The sequence below is a fragment of the Stenella coeruleoalba genome (assembly GCF_951394435.1).
Source record: "Stenella coeruleoalba genome assembly, chromosome: 10".
Lineage (NCBI taxonomy): Eukaryota > Metazoa > Chordata > Mammalia > Artiodactyla > Delphinidae > Stenella > Stenella coeruleoalba.
In genome coordinates, this window is record NC_137156.1 from 50,426,431 (window position 1) to 50,449,789 (window position 23,359).

General features: G+C 38.2%; 1 protein-coding gene across 17 annotated transcripts in view; it reads left to right on the forward strand.

The window, feature by feature from the left end:
- Positions 1 to 23,359, forward strand: part of RBMS3 (RNA binding motif single stranded interacting protein 3) — a 1,083,479-nt gene that overhangs the window by 677,127 nt on the left and 382,993 nt on the right. For all 17 annotated transcript variants that reach the window (XM_079935204.1, XM_079935208.1, XM_079935207.1 and 14 more), the window contains one exon: positions 18,405 to 18,496. In XM_079935204.1, coding sequence (XP_079791330.1) covers positions 18,405 to 18,496 — 92 coding nt within the window. The remainder of the gene's footprint in view (positions 1 to 18,404; positions 18,497 to 23,359) is intronic.

The window sequence follows — 23,359 nt, forward strand, 5'->3', positions numbered from 1 at the left end:
TGCTTATTGATTTAGTGAGATGCTTGTGACGGCTTCTCTGTCCTCCAGTAGGTAAGTGCTGTGTTGACTGTCTGCATTATGCTTCTTAATGGTCCATTATTCCTCTTCGGAGAGTCCAGTTGTAGAATCAGTGTTGGCAAGCGGCACAGAGTGGACACGACAGTATAATAGGAAGAGAGCTATTATGTCCCATTATTACATCGAGTGAAGGGTAATTGAAGGAGCATGTGGTCTGTCACAGAGCTGCCACTTGGGTTGTTATGGGGAAAGCTCTTAAGTCAGCCCTCCTGTGCTCATTCTTCAGAAATCTTTTCCCCTTCCCACTTCCCCTCTCCTTGTGCAATTTTTGGTGTTCCAAACTGGCTGATAACCTGGAATATTAGCTTTTCAAAATGTGACACAGAAGTTCACCCATTCCTTCCAACTCATAACACTTTAAAATTGTGACTCCAAATTATTCCTGTAAAAATAGCTGATCTTTATGACTCCTGGGGGATTTCTTATTTTAATCTGAAACCTTCCAAAATGGTTCAGTTTTGTGGAAATGATGGAGGAATGTCTGCTCTTAGCAGTTTTTGTGTTCAAGGGCAAATCAACCTCTGTGCTTGCTAACTCTAATTTTCCAAGGGTTATGAGACTTTAATTTGATTCTTTATCCAGTGTGCATAAAATGTTCACTGGAATTTGCATAATACATTTATTGTATAATCACTCTTCACATTGGTTACCTGCTTCTTCAAATGAACAGTACTTTTTAAGGGAATATATTAATGTAGGGCCAATTTGAACTTTGTAACTGAACAGAATTAAGTATATCTCTGAAGGACAAATATATGGGAGAGAGAGGGAGGGCATGCAGTTGTGCTGAACATGGTTATTATATAAAAATAGCCCCAATCCTATATTTTCGAATATTCATTTTACAAATATAAGCAGGGGCAGCATTGCTGTCTTTAAAAATATAAAAAAATGTTATGTGGAAAATGTAATACACCTGCCGGGCTTGTGTCTTAGAATGTATTTAAGGCGAGTGGATTAAATCAGCATGCAGATTTCAGCACAGTCTGAGAAGGTGAGGGCGTTGGAGAGAGAGGATGCTTAGGCAGTAGGCCAGATGCTTTAAAGGCATTTAAATTTATTCAGTTCCCAGAGCCAACATTTAATTAAGGTAATATTATTATTAACCTTAATTTTGGTTGTGTGTTCTGTGCCTTTGGACTCAGTGCTATCACATAGCATATTTGAAGATTAAGTAGAGGTGGATGAGATGATCCCCGTTTTCTTCCATTTTATGAGAATGGTGTGTGCAGTCCTGACTTGACCAGTGGCTGGTTGCAGACCAGGGTGTCTCAGTCGTTTTTTCTTTGTCTTTTTTTTTGCTGTGCCACCACACAGCACATGGAATCTTGGTTCCCCAACCAGGGATCGAAACCGTGCCCCTTGCATTGGAAGCACAGAGTCTTAACTACTGGACTGCCAGGGAAGTCCTGGGTATCTCAGTCTTTGATGTGCATTCAGGTACCTGGAGATCTTGTCAACATGTAAAGCCTGATTTAGTAGCTCCAGGATGGGCCTGACGTTCTGATTTCTGACAAACTCCTAAGTGATGTCGTTGCTGCTGGTCCTCAGATCCCAAGTAGAGTAGCAAAGTAGAAAACCTCTCACGGGGCAGGTTGAAGTTGGCGGAGTAGAAGGATGTGTGCTCACTCCCTCTTGCAAGAGCAGCATAATCACAACCAACTGCTGGACAGTCATTGACAGGAAGACATTGGAACTCACCAAAAACGATATCCCACATCCAAAGACAAAGGGAAGCCACAGTGAGATGGTAGGAAGGGTGCAATCACAATAAAATCAAATCCCATAACTGCTGGGTGGGTGACTCACAAACTGGAGAACACTTATACAACAGAAGTCCACCCACTGGAGTGAAAGTTCTGAGCCCTATGTCAGGCTTCCCAACCTGAGGGTCCAGCAACAGGAGGAAGAATTCCCGGAGAATCGGATTTTAAAGGCTAGTAGGATTTGATTGCAAGACTTTGACAGGCCTGGGGGAAACACAGACTCCACTCTTGGAGGGCACACACAAAGTAATGTGCACATCAGGGCCGAGGGGGAAGGAGCAGTGACCCTATAGAAGACAGAACCAGACCTACCTGCCAGTGTTAGAGGGTCTCCTGCAGAGGTGGGGGGTGGATGTGGCTCACTGCAGGGACAAGGACACTGGCAACAGAAGTTCTAGGAAGTACTCCTTGGTGTGAGCCCTCCTGGGGTCTGCCATTAGCCCCACCAGAGGGCCTGTAGGCTTCAGTGCTGGGTCGCCTCAGGCCAAACAGCCAACAAGGAGGGAACTCAGCCCCACCCATCAACAAACAAGTGAATTAAAGTTTTACTGAGCTCTGCTCACCAGAGCAACACCCAGCTGTACCCACCACCAGTCCCTCCCATCAGAGAGCTTGATAGATAGCCTCTATCAAGCTCTTAGATAACCTCATCCACCAGAGGGTAGACAGCAGAAGCAAAAGGAACTATGATTCTGCAGCCTATGGAACAAAAACCACATTCACAGAAAGACAGACAAAATGAAAAGGCAGAGGACTATATACCAGATGAAGGAACAAGATAAAACCCCAGAAAAACAACTAAATGAAGTGGAAATAGGCAACCTTCCAGAAAAAGAATTCAAAATAATGATAGTGAAGATGATCCAGGACTTCAGAAAAAGAACGGAGGCAAATATCGAGAAGATGCAAGAAATGTTTAACAAAGACCTAGAAGAATTAAAGACAAACACATAGAAGAATTAAAGAACAAACAAACAGACATGAACAATACAATAAATGAAATGAAAAATACACTAGAAGGAATCAATAGCAGAATCACCAAGGCAGAAGAACAGATAAGTGACCTGGAAGACAGAAGAGTGGAATTCACTGCCGTGGAAGAGAATAAAGAAAAAAGAATGAAAAGAAAGGAAGACAGCCTAAGACACCTCTGGGACAACATTAAACCCACCAACATTTGCATTACAGGGGTCCCAGAAGGAGAAGAGAGAGAGAAAGGAGCAGAGAAAATATCTGAAGAGATTATAGTCAAAAACTTCCCTAACATGGGAAAAGAAATAGCCACCCATGTCCAGGAAGCGCAGCGAGTCCCATGCAGGATAAACCCAAGGAGAAACATGCCGAGACACATAGTAATCAAATTGGCAAAAATTAAAGACAAGGAATATTATTGAAAGGGAAAAATGAAAAATAACATACAAGGGAACTCCCATAAGGTTAACAGCTCATTTCTCAGCAGAAACACTACAAGCCAGAAGTGAGTGGCATGATATACTTAAAGTGATGAAAGGGAAGAACCTGCAACCAAGGTTACTCTACCTGGCAAGGATCTCATTCAGATTTGATGGAGAAATCAAAAGCTTTACAGACAAGCAAAAGCTAAGAGAATTCAGCACCACCAAACCAGCTAAAGGAACAAATGCTAAAGGAACTTCTCTAAGTGGGAAACACAAAAGAAGAAAAGGATCTACAAAAACAAACCCAAAACAATTAAGAAAATGGTCATAGGAACATGCATATTGATAATTACCTTAAACGTGAATGGATTAAATGCTCCAACCAAAAGACACAGGCTTGCTGAATGGATACAAAAACAAGACCCATCTATATGCTGTCTACAAGAGACCCACTTCAGACCTAGGGACACATACAGACTGAAAGTGAGGGGATGGAAAAAGATATTCCATGCAAATGGAAATCACAAGAAAGCTGGAGTAGCAATACTCATGCCAGATAAAATAGACGTTAAAATAAAAATGTTACAAGAGACAAGGAAGGACACTACATAATGATCAAGGGATCAATCCAAGGAAAGATATAGCAATTATAAATATATATGGACCCAACATAGGAGCACCTGAACACATAAAGCAAACTTTAACTGCTATAAAAGAGGAAATCTATAATAACACAATAATAGTGAGGGACTTCAACACCTCACTTACACCAATGGACAGGTCATCCAGATAGAAAATTAATCAGGAAACACAAGCTTTAAATGACACAATAGACCACGTAGATTCAATTGATATTTGTAGGACATTCCATCCAAAAACAGCATATTACACTTTGTTCTCAAGTGCACATGGAACATTCTCCAGGAGAGATCACATCCTGGATCACAAATCAAGACTCGGTAAATTCAAGAAAATTGAAATCATATCAAACATCTTTTCTAACTACAATGCTATGAGATTAGAAATAAATTACGGGAAAAAATATGTAAAAAACACACACACATGAGGCTAAACAATGCATTATTAAATAACCAAGAGATCACTGAAGAAATCAAAGAGGAATTAAAAAAATACCTAGAGAGAAATGGCAATGAAAACATGACAATCCAAAACCTATGTGATGCAGCAAAAGCAGTTCTAAGAGGGAAGTTTATAGCAATACAGTCCTACCTCAAGAAACAAGAAAAATCTCAAGTAAACAATCTAACCTTACACCTAGAAGAACTAGAGAAAGAAGAACAAACAAAACCCAAAGTTAGTAGAGGGAAAGAAATCATAAAGATCAGAGCAGAAATAAATGAAATAGAAACAAAGAAAACAATAGCAAAGATCAATAAAACTAAAAACTGGTTCTTTGAGTAGATAAGCAAAATTGATAAACTATTAGCCAGACTCATCAAGAAAAATAGGGAAAGGACTCAAATCAATAAAATTAGAAACGAAAAAGGAGAAGTTGCAACACACAGCGCAGAAATACGAAGCATCCTAAGAGACTACTGCAAGCAACTATATGCCAATAAAATGGACAACCTGGAAAAAATGGACAAATTCTTAGAAAGGTATAACCTTCCAAGACTGAACCAGGAAGAAATAGAAAATATGAATAGACCAATCACAGGTAATGAAATTGAAACTGTGATTAAAAATCTTCCGACAAACAAAAGTCCAGGGCCAGATGGCTTCACAGGTGAATTCCATAAAACATTTAGAGAAGAGCTAACACCAATCCTTCTCAAATTCTTCCAAAAAATTGCAGAGAAAGGAACACTTCCAAACTCATTCTATGAGGCCACCATCACGCTGATACCAAAACCAGACAAAGATACTACAAAAAAAGAAAATTACAGACCAATATCACTGATGAATATAGATGGAAAAATCCTCAACAAAATACTAGCAAGAGAATGCAACAGCACATTAAAAGGATCATACACTGTGATCAAGTGGGATTTATCCCAGGGATGCAAGGATTCTTCAGTATACCCAAATCCATCAATGTGATACACCATATTAACAAATTGAAGAAAAAAACCCATATGATCATCTCAATAGATGCAGAAAAAGCTTTTGACAAAATTCAACACCCATTTATGATAAAGACTCTCCAGAAAGTGGACATAGAGGGAACCTACCTCAACATAATAAACACCATATATGACAAACCCACAGCACCATCATTCTCCATGGTGAAAAACTGAAAGCATTTCCTCTAAGATCAGGAACGAGACAAGGATGTCCACTCTCACCACTATTATTCAACATAGTTTTGGAAGTCCTAGCCACGGCAATCAGAGAAGAAAAAGAAATAAAAGGAATCCAAATTGGAAAAGAAAAAGTTAAAGTTTCACTGTTTGCAGATGACATGATACTATACATAGAGAATCCTAAAGATGCCACCAGTAAACTACTAGATCTAATCAATGAATTTGATAAAGTTGCAAGATACAAAATTAATGCACAGAAATCTCTTGCATTTCTATGCACTAACAACAAAAAATCAGAAAGAGAAGTTGAGGAAACAATCCCATTCATCACTGCAACAAAAAGAATAAAATACTTAGGAATAAACCTACCTAAGTAGGTAAAAGACCTGTACTCAGAAAAGTATAAGACACTGATGAAAGAAACCAAAGATGACACAAACACATGGAGAGATATACCATGTTCTTGGGTTGGAAGAATCAGTACTGTGAAAATTACTATTCTACCCAAAGCAATCTATAGATTCAGTGCAATCTCTATCAAATTACCAATGGCATTTTTCACAGAACTAGAACAAAAAAATCTTAAAATTTGTGTGGAGACAGAAAAGACCCCGAATAACCAAAGCAATCTTGAGGGGAAAAAAGTGGAGCTGGAGGAATCAGACTATCTGACTTCAGACTATACTACAAAGCTACAGTAATCAAGACAATATGGTACTGGCACAAAAACTGAAATATAGATCAATGGAAGAGGATAGAAAGCCCAGAGATAAACCTACGCACCTATGGTCAACTAATCTATGACAAAGGAGGCAAGGATATACAATGTAGAAAAGACAGTCTCTTCAATAATTGGTGCTGGGAAAACTGGACAGCTACATGTAAAAGAATGAAATCCCTAACACCATACACAAAAATAAACTCAAAATGGGTTAAAGACCTAAATGTAAGACTGGACACTATAAAACTCTTAGGGGAAATCATAGGAAGAACACTCTTTGACATACATCATAGCAAGATCTTTTGACCCACCTCCTAGAGTAATGGAAGTAAAAACAAAATAAACAAATGGGACCTAATGAAACTTAATAGCTTTTGCACAGCAAAGGAAACTCTAAACAAGATGAAAAGACAACACTCAGAATGGGAGAAAATATTTGCAAGCAAATCAACGGACAAAGGATTAATCTCCAAAATATATAAGCAGCTCATGCAGCTCAATATTAAAAAAAAAACCTAATCATAAAAGGGCAGAAGACCTAAATAGACATTTCGCCAAAGAAGACATACAGTTGGCCAAGAGGCACATGAAAAGCTGCTCAACATCACTAATTATTAGAGAAATGCAAGTGAAAACTACAATGAGGTATCACCTCACAGCAGTTAGAATGGATATCATCAGAAAATCTATAAACAACAAAGCTGGAGAGGGTGTGGAGAAAAGGGAACCCTCTTGCACTGTTGGTGGCAATGTAAATTGATACAGCCACTATGGAGAACAATATGGAGGTTCCTTAAAAAACTAAAAATAGAATTACCATATGACCCAGCAATCCGACTACTGGGCATATCCAAAGAAAAGCATAATTCAAAAAGACACATGTACCCGAACATTCATTGCAGCACTATTTACAATAGCCAGGTCATGGAAGCAACCTAAATGTCCATTGACGAATGGATAAGGAAGATGTGGTACATATATATAATGGAATATTACTCAGCCATAAAAAGGAACGAAATTGGGTCATTTGTAGAGACATGGATGGACCTAGAGACTGTCATACAAAGTGAAGTATGTCAGAAAGAGACAAAAAAATATCATATATTAGCACATATATGTGGAATCTAGAAAAATGGTACAGATGAACTGCTTTGCAAGGCAGAAATAGAGACACAGATGAAGAGAACAAATGTATGGACCCCGAGGGGGGAAAGGGGGTGGTGGTGGTGGGATGAATTAGGAGATTGGGATTGACATATATACAGTAATATGTACAATATAGGTAACTAATAAGAACTTGCTGTATAAAAAAAATAAATTAAAAAAAAATAAAGGAAACCTCTCATGGGAGGCCACTCTGGGTCTGCTTGTAGAGCCACTTCCCTAGTGATCCACGTTCTGATCCTACTTAGGACCATTTTATATTGTAGTCACTGTTCCCTAAATTGCATCTCAACCAGCATCTTCTAGGATCATGAAATCCTAGTTTCTTTAGACAACCAGGATTCTTCCAGCAGGCTCTGCCTGTAAGAGGAAAGACCTCAGCTGTAAGTCATGGATCACCAGCTATCAGAGGGATTCAAAAGAGTTGGTGCAATCAGCTACTGTACCAATTTACAAATTACGGTCAAATTACCTTGGGAAAAACATGTCTTTGATTGTTGAAAAAGATTTCACTTTCAACTTATAAATGAATGTGCAGTCATGAGTATAATGGCATGACTATTCAAACTCTTGGCATCCTTTCTGAATCACAGAGCTGTAATTTTGCCTCGCAAGATCCTGATATATTTCCAAAATTCCTTTGAGATAGATCCAACTTAATTGCAATGAGAAAGAAAACGGGCTTCCAGTCCCTATATTTCAGGAGGGTATCGTTTGAATTTGATTTGACTGTTTTCTGATATCTTTGGTTTGTAATGCCTACGGGTCTTTCTTTGAAACATCTTTGAAAGAATCAAAACACTTAAGAAAAACCACTCTCTAAAGTCTAGGAGGCTTTGAAAATATTGCCTATTACTATTTTATTAATTAAAATCTTTCAAAATATTGGAATAAAATCAGTTTTGCAAAGTAGGAAACATTTGGCTGAGGCATAATGTAGAGCTCAGAAATCTTTAAGAAAGAGTTTGTCAATTGGGATGCTGAAAATAAGAGATTAATGGTATTTTAGAGATCCACATTTATCGACCAGGAAATGTAGCCACATGTGTTATTAAGAGAAAAAAAACCATAAAAATGTGTGTATAAAGTGGCACCATTTTGGTTAAAAATAAAGGAAAAAATAAGGTAACAATTTACTTAGCTTTAGGAGGTGGCATCATGGCTAATTTTTCTCCATATCAACTGAAATTTCCAATAAAATTGTATGACTTTTAAAATTAAAAGAAAACAAGACTCCTATTTATTTTTAAGGGAAAATGGACAATTGTGGAGCCATTTACAAAATCTTACAAATGTTTTTCATTTCATGATTTTTAATAGCAGAAATTATTTTATTTCTATATAAATCCCTAAGTGCTTCTAATACGTACAAAAGTAAGAGCTCAAGAATTAGTTCTAGTTGTTTTTTCAAGTTAGAACACAGATGGACTCATTGGACAATTTCTTGGGAAGTTGGACCAGAGCATTAAGGTCTAGGTAGAAAAGAAATTTCATTTCATTGAATAATGTTTTGTTTGGCATGATTTTTATACTTTATTTTTAATCTTTTTAATCACATGCATGTGTTATTTTCAGTTGCCTACATGTACATTTAAGTTTCTTTGTTTTCTAGATTCTAATACAAAACTAGAATTGTATTTGGTATGTCAGGTGGGTTGGAGAGAAGTAATTTAGGGTCCAAGAGGATGTCAAAGCCACCACTTATAGTGACAGAGACAGTACTTGTGGACATTTATTTTAAATATTTGGAATTTGGCATATAAATATGTGACTGAAAACTGTTTCCAGTAAAACATGGGTATATGTTAGGAAATGCATGACTTATTAGACAGAAGCTTCCCGAGGGTTTCAAAGTGAGTTTTGTCAAAGATTTGGAAGTAGGAAATCGTGGATGGAACCCTTTCCCAGGAAAATAATGGTGTTCAAAGGGACCCAGGGCTTGGTACAGAAATAGAGATGGATTGACAAGTCTGTGGAGGGACTAGCTAGATTGTAGACTGTAACAAAAACAAAGGTACACAGGTGCATGCCTCTTCAAAGGGTTACCTGTATGTAGGATTCACTTTCTCCTCCTTCCTTCTTGCAGTGAGCTGCTTAATGCATCCTTCTGGGTGCTTACCTAGTTGCACTACGGTGTCCACCCTCTAAAGGTGAATGTGCCATAGGGCAGGAGATGTCTCTGCTGTAGAAGGATGTGTAAGACTACAGACATGCTTTCCAGGCCATTGGCTGGAGGCATTGAGTGAGTGTGGATTAAAGTACTTGTGGGGGGGTGGGGAAGGGGAGATTGTTCTTCCATTGATCCTCACACACTGAGGCCATCAACTCTGCTCTTCTGATGGAGGAATAGTTTACAGTTTTACCTGCCTGTAAGGCCAGAGCAAAGAGAGGGGAGGAAAGATGGGCACCCAGGAATAAAACCATAGTTTTGCCTACTGTGGGCTAGGATTGCAGAGCTGTAATTAGAGTATTCAGATACAGCTTGCTTCCATCATACTTACAGACTCAGTGGAATTGTTATATCAATACCCTGGCCTGCTCCTGCGGCCACAATGCATTATACACTTACACATCCCACTGCTGTTGATGGCAGAGACACTTAGGACCAAAGGTTCACATGAGACATATATTTTATATGTGTCCTTGAACAAAGGAAAGGAAAACTTTGCAAGATGATTCACAGAGGTTAATCTATCCATTTACAGCCAAGCAGACTGCTCCCTTAATTTCTACAATATTATAATAAAATCATGGCTGGTTTAGTTGAAAACCTTGACAAATCAGTGAGTTTCTTTAATTTCAGTAAAGCATAATGATCTCTCTAAGCCCATTAAATAATGATCCTGATCCTAATTTTGACTTTATTCAGTAGAAAGAAGCAATTTCTCTCATTTAAAAATCATTTGAACAGGGTGACAAGGGAAGTGAGTTTTGGGTTTTGAATTTGTGTTTGGTTTAATAAGACTCTCTGTGCACCATAACTGGAATAAGAAGCGTCCCATTTTCAAGCGGCATTCCACTAAGTATGTTGCTCCCTAAATTCGTCGTGTCTTTTGTAATTGTCTTATTCTGCAGGGAAATGCCACTTGGGACCTAAGTTTTTTTCCCTAGTCCTCACTTTTGTCGTTTGCTCTCAAAGTGTACTGAGTTTGCCCCCACCTGGAAGAAATATTTGCTATCTTAGAACACTAGCACTTTCTTTTCACCTTTTATGTGATACTAATTCCTCCCTATATTTTGTATTTAACTTAATGCGTTTCTATTATGCACAAAAACAGGAAAACAGAAAGATAGACTAATGCACACATAAATGTAGAATGTGGATAGTTTTACCATCATGCTGCTCAATGAGAAGGGACCTGACTCAGGTATTCAGCTCTGATGAGCAGAGCTGTGCACACAAAACCATGCATATTATACTCAATGAAAACATGCCATTTTGCATATGCTCACTGACGTAACCCCATGCATAAGAGGACCCACCACTGTATTTAAATGTCTTTATCTATCCTACTAGACCATAAACTCCCTGACAGGAAGGGCCATGTCAGAGTATCTTGGTTTTCCCTGCAGCATCGAACACACTATCTTCTTTGCACAGAGTAGATGTTTAGTAAATTAAGTAATAGTAATATATACCACATCGTCTTTATACAATGGACTATTACTCAGCCATAAAAAAGAATGAAATAATGCCATGTGCAGCAACATGGATGGACCTAGAGATGATCATACTAAGTGAAGTAAGTCAGAAAGAGAAAAACAAATACCATATGATATCACTTATATGTGGAATCTAAAACAGTGATACAAATGAACTTATTTACAAAAGAGAAACAGACTCACAGACATAGAAAACAAACTTATAGTTACCAGAGGAGAAGGGGATGGAGGAGGGATAAATTAGGAGTTTGGGATTAGCAGATACAAACTACTATATATAAAATAGGTAAACAACAAGGACCTATTGTATAGCACAGGGAACTATATTCAGTATTCTGTAATAAACTATAAAGGAATATATATATTCTGAATTACTTTGCTGTACACCTGAAACTAACATAACATTGTAAATCAACTATATTTCAATTTAAAAATAATAAAAATTTAAAAATATAAAATAAAATTAAGATTAAATAATAATAATAGGAAAGTCACATCATGGTTCAAAAGTGTCCCATATAAACAGGTCAATTCTATTCCAAAAACTGATGTCTTATTTTAGTGTTCCTGGCACTAGAATATCAGAATGTTTAGGTAATTAAGCTCAGAAGTCAGGGGAAGAGAATGGAGCAATCTGTTTCCTGTATTGTGGACCCTGTTACCCACCTTATTTGCCTCTGTTTGCTAAGTGTGAAGGCTGCAGCCCTTTGCATAAGTACAGACACTGTTCTTTTCTGTATAAAATGGTTCCATCCTTTTTCCAAAGATGCTTCAAAGTGGAGGTCATTTCAGATTTTAATGGTTTGGATTCTTTTCCTCAAAATGAGCACTCTTGGCTTTGGCCTCTGCTTTCTAGCAGGATTTGTCTTTTGCCTTTTTTTTTTTTTTTCCCACACATGTAAGTTAGGCTGCAGGGCTATTGCATTGTAGCATCCTTGCTTCATTGTAATGGTCAGTCACAGGACATCAGTGCGAAAGGAAATACTGAAGAAATGATTGGGTTTCCTTGTTAGTTTGGTTTTACAAGCATACATGTAGCAAAGAATTTATCAGTGCTGTCCTTCAACTACCTCCTTTGATCAACATAATGCAGAGAACTAGGAAATCCAATAATAAGAGCAGACATTTGGCAGTCATTCAACAGTTTAGGGATGTACAAAAAAATCGAAATACAGATGCCTGGAGGCAGCCTTGAGTCCAGCAGACTTCCAGGAAGCCTGCAAATCACTCTTTCCTTCCTGCAGGCCACCTTCTCTCCGTGCTCTGAGCTCAGATGACAGCCGCAGAATATTCTTAAGCCTAAGTAGAAAGAGGGGGGATTTATGGAAGGGCGATTCTTAAACATCTTCAGCTGTTAAATATGAGTGGAACTTCAGTGGAACCTGTGATTCCTAGACAAAGTGTTCACTTCTGTTTAAAAATCGTATTTGACTCACATCTGGATCGTCTTTGAAGGAAGTTGGGTGTTAACATCAAGCCATCTGTGTTTCAAGTGGGCTTTTATGACAGTCATTCTGCAGAAATATGAAATGTCGTGTGAGATTACACTCTGAGAGCGAGTCTCACTCGGCTCATGCCACCACACATCTGAACCAGGAATTCTGGTTTGTATCATTTCCCCCACATAAAGAACCATCCAAAGTTGGTAAATATGTAAGCAGTTTACATAGAGAATTTAAGGATCCAGTTGCAACACAGAAGTATAAAATTAACTGTTAAAGATGATAAAGATGATACCAAAGGGGAAATGTGGGGGAGGGATAAATTAGGCATTTGGGATTAACCTACACACACTACTATATATAAAGTAGATAACCAACAAGGACCTACTGTATAGCACAGGGAACTCTACTCAGTATTCTGTAATAACCTATATGGGAAAAGAATCTGAAAGAGAATGGGTATACATATATGTATAACTGAATCACTTTGCTATACACCTGAAACTAGCACAACATTGTAAATCAACTATACTCCAATGTAAAATAAAAATTAAATTTTAAAAAAGATGATAAAGAGACTTTTAACAAAATTCAAATGAATTGTCACACAGGGGTCCAGCTGAATGGCAAAGGTCACAGAGAAGCTGCTTACAGATAACACTGAAGAAACAAAAACAAAACGCTCTGGCAGTACCATTGTTTGTAGAACTCTGTCATAATTTCTTAATATATATATTTTTTCTTCTTTTTATAAAGTCACCAGGCTTATAGTGCAATAAAAATAACAAAACTTTAAATTAACACACCAAGTTTGAAGCATTTCGGGAAAGTATTGATTAGCTCTGCCAATGGAGTGGGTGCATTTGGTGAATGACCTAATTAGCATGGAGATGGTTCTTTCTTGCTGCTCTCTGCTTCCTGCTAATTGCAGAACTGCTGGCCTTGTCCCCCGACAAGGAAGGAAAACAAGTACAGGGGTGTGTGGAGAAAACAGTGACATTCAGTTTTCATTCATTTGAACCTGCTGCCAAGCTTAATTATGTAATTGAGGGAGACCAATGGCCTTTCAGTCACTGGGGCTGGTGTTTCCAATGGGTCCCATTTTATGGAGGATTTTAGCAGTTACCATAAAGCATTATTAGCTGGAGCTGAACTAATCTCCCTACCCTGCCTCTCACCAGATGTAGGTACAGAGGTTTCTGTTCCCGGGCTTGATGATTTGTAGTTAAGGAAAGCAAATTGAAACCAAATTGGAGTTGCTTTATTCCTTCGTAAAGGCATCATTATTCTCTAGGGGCAGCTTCGTATTTAATTTTGTTCCTTTCTGATTGCGATGTAGTATATGCTGTCACATAAGAGTCAAGAATGCAATGTTTATTTCCAGAATTGTGGTGTGTTTTTTTGGGGGGTGGTGCTTGAGACATTTTACCTCTGCTTGTTCATTTTAATTGGTGAAAGTAAGTTTGTATGAAAAACACAGAACTCAGTGAAACGTTTATTCTTTATTTATAACTTTGCTTCCCAGGAGCCTTCAGGAGAGGAGATATTTTGTACTTAGGGGCCTCTCTTCTTGCTGGCATGATGGCTCTTTGGAAAGACACTCTTCTCGAAGTTCACCCATAACTTCCCCAATTCAGACAAGGCTCAGGGTGTCTCCTGCCCTCACAAGGATTTCTTCTGTTTGGATTGGAGTTCAGCCCTGGAGAACAGCATCTTGATTTTGTAATATCCTGTGTGATGTGTGTAGTGGAAAAAATGGAGGAAGCCACACTGTGATAGAGGCCGAGAGTCATGAAATCCTTGGTGGCGTCACTGGGTGGCAACGTGGCTAAGCCAGAGCCCTGGCTGCTTGGCATTTATATTGTTCTTTAGAGTCAAAATGTATTAACAGACATTTTTATTGGTTAATCTCCACTGTAGTCCCATGAAGTAACTTAGCATCTTTTAAACATGGTTTCAATTAATTTCGACAAATGTTTATTAAGCTCAGGCTATGTCCCAGAAACAAAGATATACAAAGAAATAACACCTGGTAATCGAGACTGCTCTTTTTTTCTTCCTTCCAGTTACAATGGGCCAAGGGCAAAGTCCCTCTTTTAGCAAAGGATAGCACTTCATTCATGTTCTAGAACCCCTCACACTTCCACCTTCTCAGGAACATTGCCCTATAAATTATCCCCTTCTCTGCCTGAAGCTTTAATCTCTTGACTTCTGCTTGATCTTTCTTATCAACATTCAAAAGTGCCAAGAACAGTATCTATCTCATAGTAGGGGCAACAAATAAATATTTGTTGAATAACTTGAATGAATATTCAGCAGTACTGTACCCTGGCTTCACACTGAAACCACCCGGGGAATAGACACACACGTGTGTGTGCAAACACCTTGGCCACATTCCCAAAGACACTGATTTCATTTTCCTGGGGGTGAGAAGTGAGCATTGGTCATTCTTTTAGCTCCCGAAGTGCATCTAGCATGCAGCGAAGGTTGAAAACCATAGCATCTCCTATCTTAAAACCAACGAACACAAATAGCTCCTTTGACCTCATATCCCCCTCGAGCTAAAGCTGGCTATTAATTCTCCTTCCCAGCAGCATAATAGCAAAGCAGACTGTAAACACTCTTTACCTCCCTTAGTCTTGCTCTTCAACTACTCAAGCAGACTTCAGTCGCCTCCACTGGCCTGTAGCCAAGCATGAAAAGAAGTCCATGATATACACTACTGTATATAAAATAAACAACAAAGACCTATCTATAGCACAGGGAACTATACATCACAGTGTCTTGTAATGGCCTATAATGGAAAAGAATCTGAAGCTGTACACCTGAAACTAACACAACATTATAAATCAACTCTAGTTAAATAAAGAAGTCCATGCTCCTGAAACATTGGGTCTCTCAAGCTCCCATCTTGCTCTCACTCTCAGTGGCATTTGACACCGTCAGTCTCTCTGTCCTGCTTGGGAAGCTTTCTTACCTTGGCTATGAGACATCTTATTCCCTTTGTATTTCCTTCTTTCCCTCTGATTCTCCTTCAGCCTCCTTTGCAATCTCATTTTCCTATCTGACGCGTCAGTGGTGAAGTTCAGCTCCAAACCTGGGCTCTTTGTTTCTACTTACACCAGGCACTTTTGTCTTTTTCTGTTTCTGTAAATCATATCTTCATGCTGTTGATCTCCTAGTTTATATTTCCAATCTTATTCCCTTTTCTGAGAACCAGCCTAATATATCCAGCTGCTATTTGACATTTTTACTTAGATGTCTCACAGGCATTTGTGGCTCACCATGCCTCAAACCAATATTTTAATTTTCCCTCTCCCCTGTTTGTTCCTCCTCCCAGCTCCCCATTTCTATAGATCACATCTCCACCCAGCCATTGGCTTATGCTGAAAAAGCTGTAGTAATCCTTGTCGCCTGTATCTCCCCTACTCCCACCCAGTCCACCCATCACTGGGTCCTGTTAATTCTGCCTCCAGAATGTAACTCAGACCATCCATTGCATCCTGTCCATTTCATGGCCAGCTGTCATTTGTTCAGATTGCTGTAATAGCCCCTAAGTTATGTCCCTGATTCCACTCTTGCTACCTGCCTCCCCCAAAACCAATACCATCTTTAAGACAAGCCAGCTAAAGTGATAGTTTAAGAAATGCAGGTCATCCCATGGCACTGCTTCCTTAAAACTTTCAATAATGAACAATCAATCATCAGATTCTGTGGTATATGATCTCATCTACTTTCAGGGAAGGCATACCGATTTGTAATTATAGATTCATTTGTATGGTTATTTGTTTTATGTCCACCTCCCAACTCAACTATAAGCTGCGTAAGGGTGGGAACTGGGTTTTTTTTTTTTTTCACTACTCTATACCCTGTACCTGGCAAAATGCCTGACATAGAATTTCCTTATTGAATGAAAGAATGAGCCTGCAAACAGATGAGGAAGACTGACCAAAGCATGAGGTGGGAGGGGTGCCTTGTCAAACCTTATGTAACCCGTTCTGCTGAGAACTCAACCACTCCATGAATAAGTGTACTGACTGAATGAGCTGGGTTGAATTCTTTTACGGGATTGTTTTATTTCATGTGCTAACCTCAGAGTCTAAGGGATTTTCAAGAATTGTGTCCTCTCTCTGGTGGGTTTCAGGGGCTTCTAGAAATAGTTTGCAAAATAAGATTATAAAGCAGTTCATAGTACAGTATATTTGGAAAGGGCCTTGCTTCACATCCTGGCTCTACTGATTAAGCAGCTCGTGATTTGGGACCAGTCTTGTCGCCTGGCTTAAGCTTCAGTTTCTCTATTTATATACGTGAACAGGCAGGACAGTAGTACATGTATTATTATCATTTCATCAGGTGTCAACACATCACCCACTCAGGGCAGTTGCTGGAACATAGGAGATAAAGTCTGCATTTTAGTTTTATCTTCCTCTCCCTCTAACTCTACTTCTTGACGTATTTTGTTCTTTTTCCTCTTTTTCTTTCTGCTTTTTCCCTCATCTTACTCATCTTAGTGGGTGGTAATACTCATATTAGTCACATAGTTTGAATTTTGTGGGAAGAAAGGAATTAGCAATACTGACAGAGCAGGCTTCCTTTTGGATTCGAAATACAAATTTCCCAGTTTCTCTGCCCAGCTTTTCAAGAGCATTTGATGGTACACTGATGTGTAACAAGTTCATTTTAGGTTAACATGCTGGGAGGGAGAAAAAGAAGAAGAGATTCAAGGGGAGAAAATTAAAAAGTTAATTACAAGAAACAACTTGGTAATTGAATTCCCTTTCACTCTTTGGTTTATTTTAGTAGTGGGGGGGGCATGGTCACAGTGCATGGTTAGTAGGTTTGCCTTAGCAGTTCCCCTCAAAACTTCTAAATGAGAAAAATATTGGAATACAGAGCAAATCCCTGCCTGACAGCTGAGGAGAGGAGCAGGATACGTATGGTGGGCACTGAGTGCCAAACACTCATTCTTGAGCATTTTTATTTTGAAATATCCTTGGCAGCTGAAATTACTGTTAGGCTAAGTCCTGAACTAATATCAGCTATTTTATGGGTATGCAAAATCCCCTTTTCATTTATTCTGTTTTACTGGCTGTTTCTTTGGCCTCACTCTGTACACACACACACACACACACACAGGCACACAATCAGAGAACAGTATAGGCAACTCTTGTACCCTTTTCAGATTATACTTAAGTAACAAATATGTGACATGGGTCTTTGTTTCTTATTTTTAAAAGACGCTTGAATATTTCTGTATTTACTCACTCTTTATCACATGTTCCTTAACAGTCAAATCGTTTATTTAGGATGTTATGTTTGAGAGAAACGAGGTCTGTAATGACTTAACACAAGCTTGGAAATCAACTGGAACTAGTTTCAAACCTCCCTGGACTCATTCATAACCTTCATTCGTTCATGTAGTCAACATGCATTTATTGAATGCCTACTGAATACCAGAAACTGTTGAGGTTGCTTGTACTAACTTCATGCTGGTTCTATCATGGCTTTTATTACCGTCAGTTGTTTTGAAAACTAACTTTTTTTTTTTGAAAATTAACTTTCGAGATAAACTTTATTTTTCAGCATTTTGTGTTCCTCATTCTTGCAGCAAATCCACTGAAGAAAGAAGAACATGGTTAAATAATATATTACCTTACTCACCAAATTAGTCTAAATCAGCTTGCTGATTACATAACCAATATCAAAAGCAACCTCTAGAAAATAAGCGAGTGACTATTTTATGTTGAACGATATTGTGGTATCTTTCCTGACATGTTAAGGGCCATAGATTGAGGTCTATGGTTCAAGCAGGGTCATGAGTGCAAGTTTGACCACAAACACACATTCTATTGGTGTGACAGAGATGCAGCTATTTGTGAGTACTAACCAGGGTCTTTGTGTTTTCACAGGGTATGGTTTTGTAGATTTTGACAGTCCGGCAGCTGCACAGAAAGCGGTAGCGTCTCTCAAGGCAAATGGCGTGCAGGCACAAATGGCCAAGGTAAGAATGGTGTTTCGATTCTGATTTTTTTTTCTTTTGTGATCATATATTTTTCCACTGCCATGAGCTGAATCGAATTGGAGTTTGCAACAATTTGGATTATGTTTACTTGTTAGGGAAAATAAGAAACCCCATGATAGCCTTGGCTTGGAAGAATCTGGCTAGTTTATTTCATTAATTCTTTGTATATATTTATTAATGTTCTCCTTTATTATAGTAACTTTATTAGTGATTTAAAGGCACTTGTGAAGTGCTCTGTTTTACCCCAGACCAGAGCGGTGTGTGTATACGCATGTGTGTATCTGGGGCTTTCACCAGTAAACAGTTTTGGAGGAGTACAGTTCTCAGTAAGATGTCTTTGATAAACTACGTGTTGAAAACTCCCTCACTCTCATGCTGCGGAGAGCCAATCGCTGAATGATGGGGTGGTCTAATCTGTGCAGGGAGATAAGTTTAACACAAATGTATGTTGTCTGTATTGCTAGAATTTCACTTCGGCCGTTATAAATAGAGTTTTCTTAGATAATAATTTCCTAAATATTAATCATTTTCAATATGCTGTGATTGTTTTGTAAAACAAGTAGTTTGGAACTTTCTACCTGAAATTATAATGCACTTTTATATTCAAGAAAACAAATAAAATCATTTATAATAGTTTTGTATCCTGATTGAAGTGGTAAATACAAGAATCTACACATATGATAAAAGTGACATGCACACATATTGTGCACACAATGTCAACTTCCTGGTTTTGATATTGTACTAAAATTATGTAAGATATAACCTTTGAGGAAACTGGGTGGAGGGTACAGGGGATCTCTCTATACTATCGTCCTGTAAATCTATGATTATTTCCAAATAAAAAGTTTAAAAAATTAGTTATAGCATAGGGATGCTTGGTACATATTTGTTTTAAAATAATGGTCATTTTGGACCATTAATTATTCACATGCAACTTAAGTTTTCTGATTACTACCAGTGAATGTGTTGATCTTTGGATTCTCAAAAGTTAGGTAGAAAAGCCAATAGATCTTGAAATCCTGATCTAATGCTTTTATGCCATATTTATGTATACACTTACTCTTAACTATTCCCACAGAGAGCTGAGTTATATTGACTAAGTTGTCAAATTTTTGGTCATTTGGATTTTATTATCATTGCTAAAATTCTCTGATGACATTTTCCAATTTCAGCATCCAATAACTAGAGGTGGTATATTTGGTTTTCTTCATCTTCAGTTGTCTTCTAGCAAGCTGATACCTCCCCTATCTGTTAACCTTTTGTTGTGGGTCACTTCCCGTAGAGATTACTTTGGTGGACTCATTGCCCTTTATGACACCTTAATTGTTTTTCAAGGTGGGATAAATTAGAATTTAAAATCTTTCAGCTGTGTATTTCTTATCATGATTGTGCCTGGAAGTTTTGAATTTGGTCATGAACTAAGATTGATGAAGTTAATCTTTGTAATTAATAAGGGAATTACATACGTGTCTTGGTTTAAAGGTTACTTGACAAGAGTCAAGTTACTTGGCCACTTAAGTAGTGGCTTCTTATGCCCAGCAAACAAGTGATAAAATTACAGTGGTTAGGTGTATGCAAAATATAAATTGTATTTCAACTGAAAGGCAGAACCTATTGACAAGAAAATGATGAAAAACATGCTCAAGAAAAACCCTTGTTATTGACATATCTTTGATCTAGTCTATGGATACACTGCCAAATTTTGGAAATTGCTAGATTGTGGCAGTTTAGAAATAATGATTACAGTCTGTATAATCTCCACTGTTTCAAATGTCCTCAGAACACACACACACACACACACACACACACACACACACACACACATAGTGTTATTTGTTGGATAAAAACCACTTTTATCTTGCACAAGAGGAAAAGAAAGTTGTCTTTGATTTTATAACTACTGAGGATCCATTGTGAATATTTTCCCTCTGTTTCTGAGCATTTTGGTACACAAGGAATCTCTCTCTCTCTCTCTCTCTCTTTATTTTTCACATACACACACACACACCAACCACTGGTATCTCATCTAGACAGAAAACTATCAAAGGGAAAATATTTTAAAGAGCTTCTAAAAAATCAGTAATTATAGTCAGCATCTTGACCCTTCCCCATGCCCACTATACACAGTAAGGAGATTCCAACTGGGATGCTTAAAGGCACTTATTTTATTTCTGGAGTTGCTTACAGATCTCTACCTTATCAATTATGCTGTCTGTGGAGGAGATTCTTATTCCCTTTTTCCTCACTGATTTTGAATGTAAAGCCCAGAGCTGTAGATCTACATCTGCCTACTGGAAAACTTTCAGCAGTAAATGACTCTGTAATTGAACTACTGGAAGCAAGTAAATAGCCTCCCTTTGACAATGAAATGGAACAAGCTTGACCACCTGTATTAGTAGATTTCTCACTGCGCTATTGGATTTCATGGCCTTTTCCCCTTTGTCCTGGTGATAATTGTTTATTATCATATAAACCTGCAGTCTGCAAGGTGTGGGAAACTTGCACTACATTTTTTGCCCTTTAAGTATCTACTGAATTGCCACCTGCATCCTTGTTCTTATCAATATCCTACTCTGCAGTCTGTGGGGCCAGATTTTAATAACTCCAGGATTTTTGAGCAAAAATGCCACAAATAACCGAGGTTCCCAATAGCAACCTGGAGCAAACATGAAATGCTCCAAGTGAATCACTTTATTTAGCTAACTTACTCCAATGTGTGCATATGAAATAGTCAACTGATTTGTCAACAAGGAGGAATTAATAACTCATCCAGTAAGTGGTAATTGATTAATAATGTATAGCCATTAACATAGACTGACATTTTCTGTGTACTTGCTGTTCTGCCAGAAAGGGTTTTTAGGGATCAAAGGGTGTTTCTTTTAGGAGAGCAGATTTAAAATATTTTATTAATACATAGTGATTAAGAGCATAGGTTTGGAGGGAGATATACTTGGCCTTGAATCCTGGCTCTCATACCACCTGGCTGTGTGACCTTGTCTAACTTATTTAAATACCTCTGAAATTCTCCAATAATAATACTTAGTTTATAGGACTGCTGTGAAAATTAACTAAAAATAAACACAAAGAATTTAGTATAGTGTTTAGATTACAATTCAATACATGTTAATTATTCAATAAATATTGTTATGCATTAAATTCAAATTTGTTACTGAACTTTCTGTAAATCCTGATATATGCTTTAAGTGTTACTTTATTTAAAAAGTTTTCTGAAATATACAATCAATAGGATCAACGGACAAACATTTTTATTGCTTGCTAAGTGCCAGGCACTGTGCTAGGTGTTGGAGAATCAACACTGAATAAAACTACTTTCTTATTCTGGATTTTCAGCATATGATTTATCTCCTGGGATTGCTACAGCTCTGGATTAAAAATATTGGTTGTTGCTACTCTTGCCAATTTTAGGGGATTTAAAAGATAGTCATTTGCCAAGGAATATGTCTCAAGCATAAAAGGAAAAGAGCTGAGAAAAACCAACTAACGATAGCTTACCTTGTAGGTGTTTATTTTACTCATTAAGAAAGCTGTAGATAAGCAATGAAGGGCAAAATGTTTTGGGTGCCATCAAGGGTCAAGGCTGCTCTGTGATTCTTTATATGTGGCTTTCATCCGTACATTTACATGTTCTTTTCTAAAGTACCACTTATTATATCCACATTTAAGCCAGGAAAAAGAAAAGGGCAAAAGGCTGAAGAATCATAAGGCTGATTCTGAAGTTTTAAAAGCTTTTCCAGAATCCTAGCTCAGGAACTTATGTTTACATCTCAATGGCCAAAACTGAGTCATATGGTTTCCCCCTTAGCTGCAAGAGATTCTAGGATGATGAGCATTTTAGCTTCTTGGCCTATAGTAGAGAAAATTAAGGGTCATTTATCTCCCTGGCTCTCCAACATACACAAACCCATTCTTCCCATTTATACATTTTGGGTGACATGCATTCATTCTTTCCTGAAGGGAGCCCACCTCAAAGCCTCACCCTGTGACCACATCTGGGGATGACATCATCTCCATCAGACCCAGACTCAGCTGCTCCTCTTGGCTTAGCAACTCATAGCTTTAAAAAACAAGTTATCTGTCTGTACTCCCACGATATAGAACGACAGAGAAACAACAGGAAGCATGAATCCAAGGGAAAACTACCACTTGGGAATAGAGAGAATGGAAAACAAACAGAAATCACTGATACTAATACATATCAAATTCTGCTGGGCAGGAGTAGAATTCTTGGTTTGTCAGTGTAGGATGTTCCTTGGTTAACCAGTTGCATCACCCATGTCTGCCATTCAGATGGGTCTTCCTTGCCCACTATCCCCCAGGGTCTCATGGTGGCCTCCCTGGAGGGCTGCATAGTTTTAGAAACTGAGTTTTTCTGGATGTAAATTTGGAGGCTCTGGAATGGCTCCACAGTCACCAATTATCACCAGCCAAGCCTTGAGTAACCTCAGGCTTAGCAGGCCTCTTTCTTATTTGCTTTCTGTCAATTCCAAGCATGAGAAAACAGAACACATCTCTTTCCCCTGCAGGGAAGGAGTCACCCCCTCCTCAGGGCCTTTAGATAAGGCTTTATCAGGTCTACAACAAAGACCGACATTCCAGTCACTAACGGTGGTTCATTCCACTGTGGTATATGTAGAAGAAATCAAAGTTAAATGATCACCAAAGAGACCAAGTATCCAAGAGGATTTCAGACCATCGGAAATAATATAAAGACATTGTGTCAACCATTAGGATAATAAAATAATACCATGTCAACCATTGTAGCGAACCAGATTGGTACCAGAGTAAAGGAATTCTTTTTTATAAATCAGTGACCTTAATCAT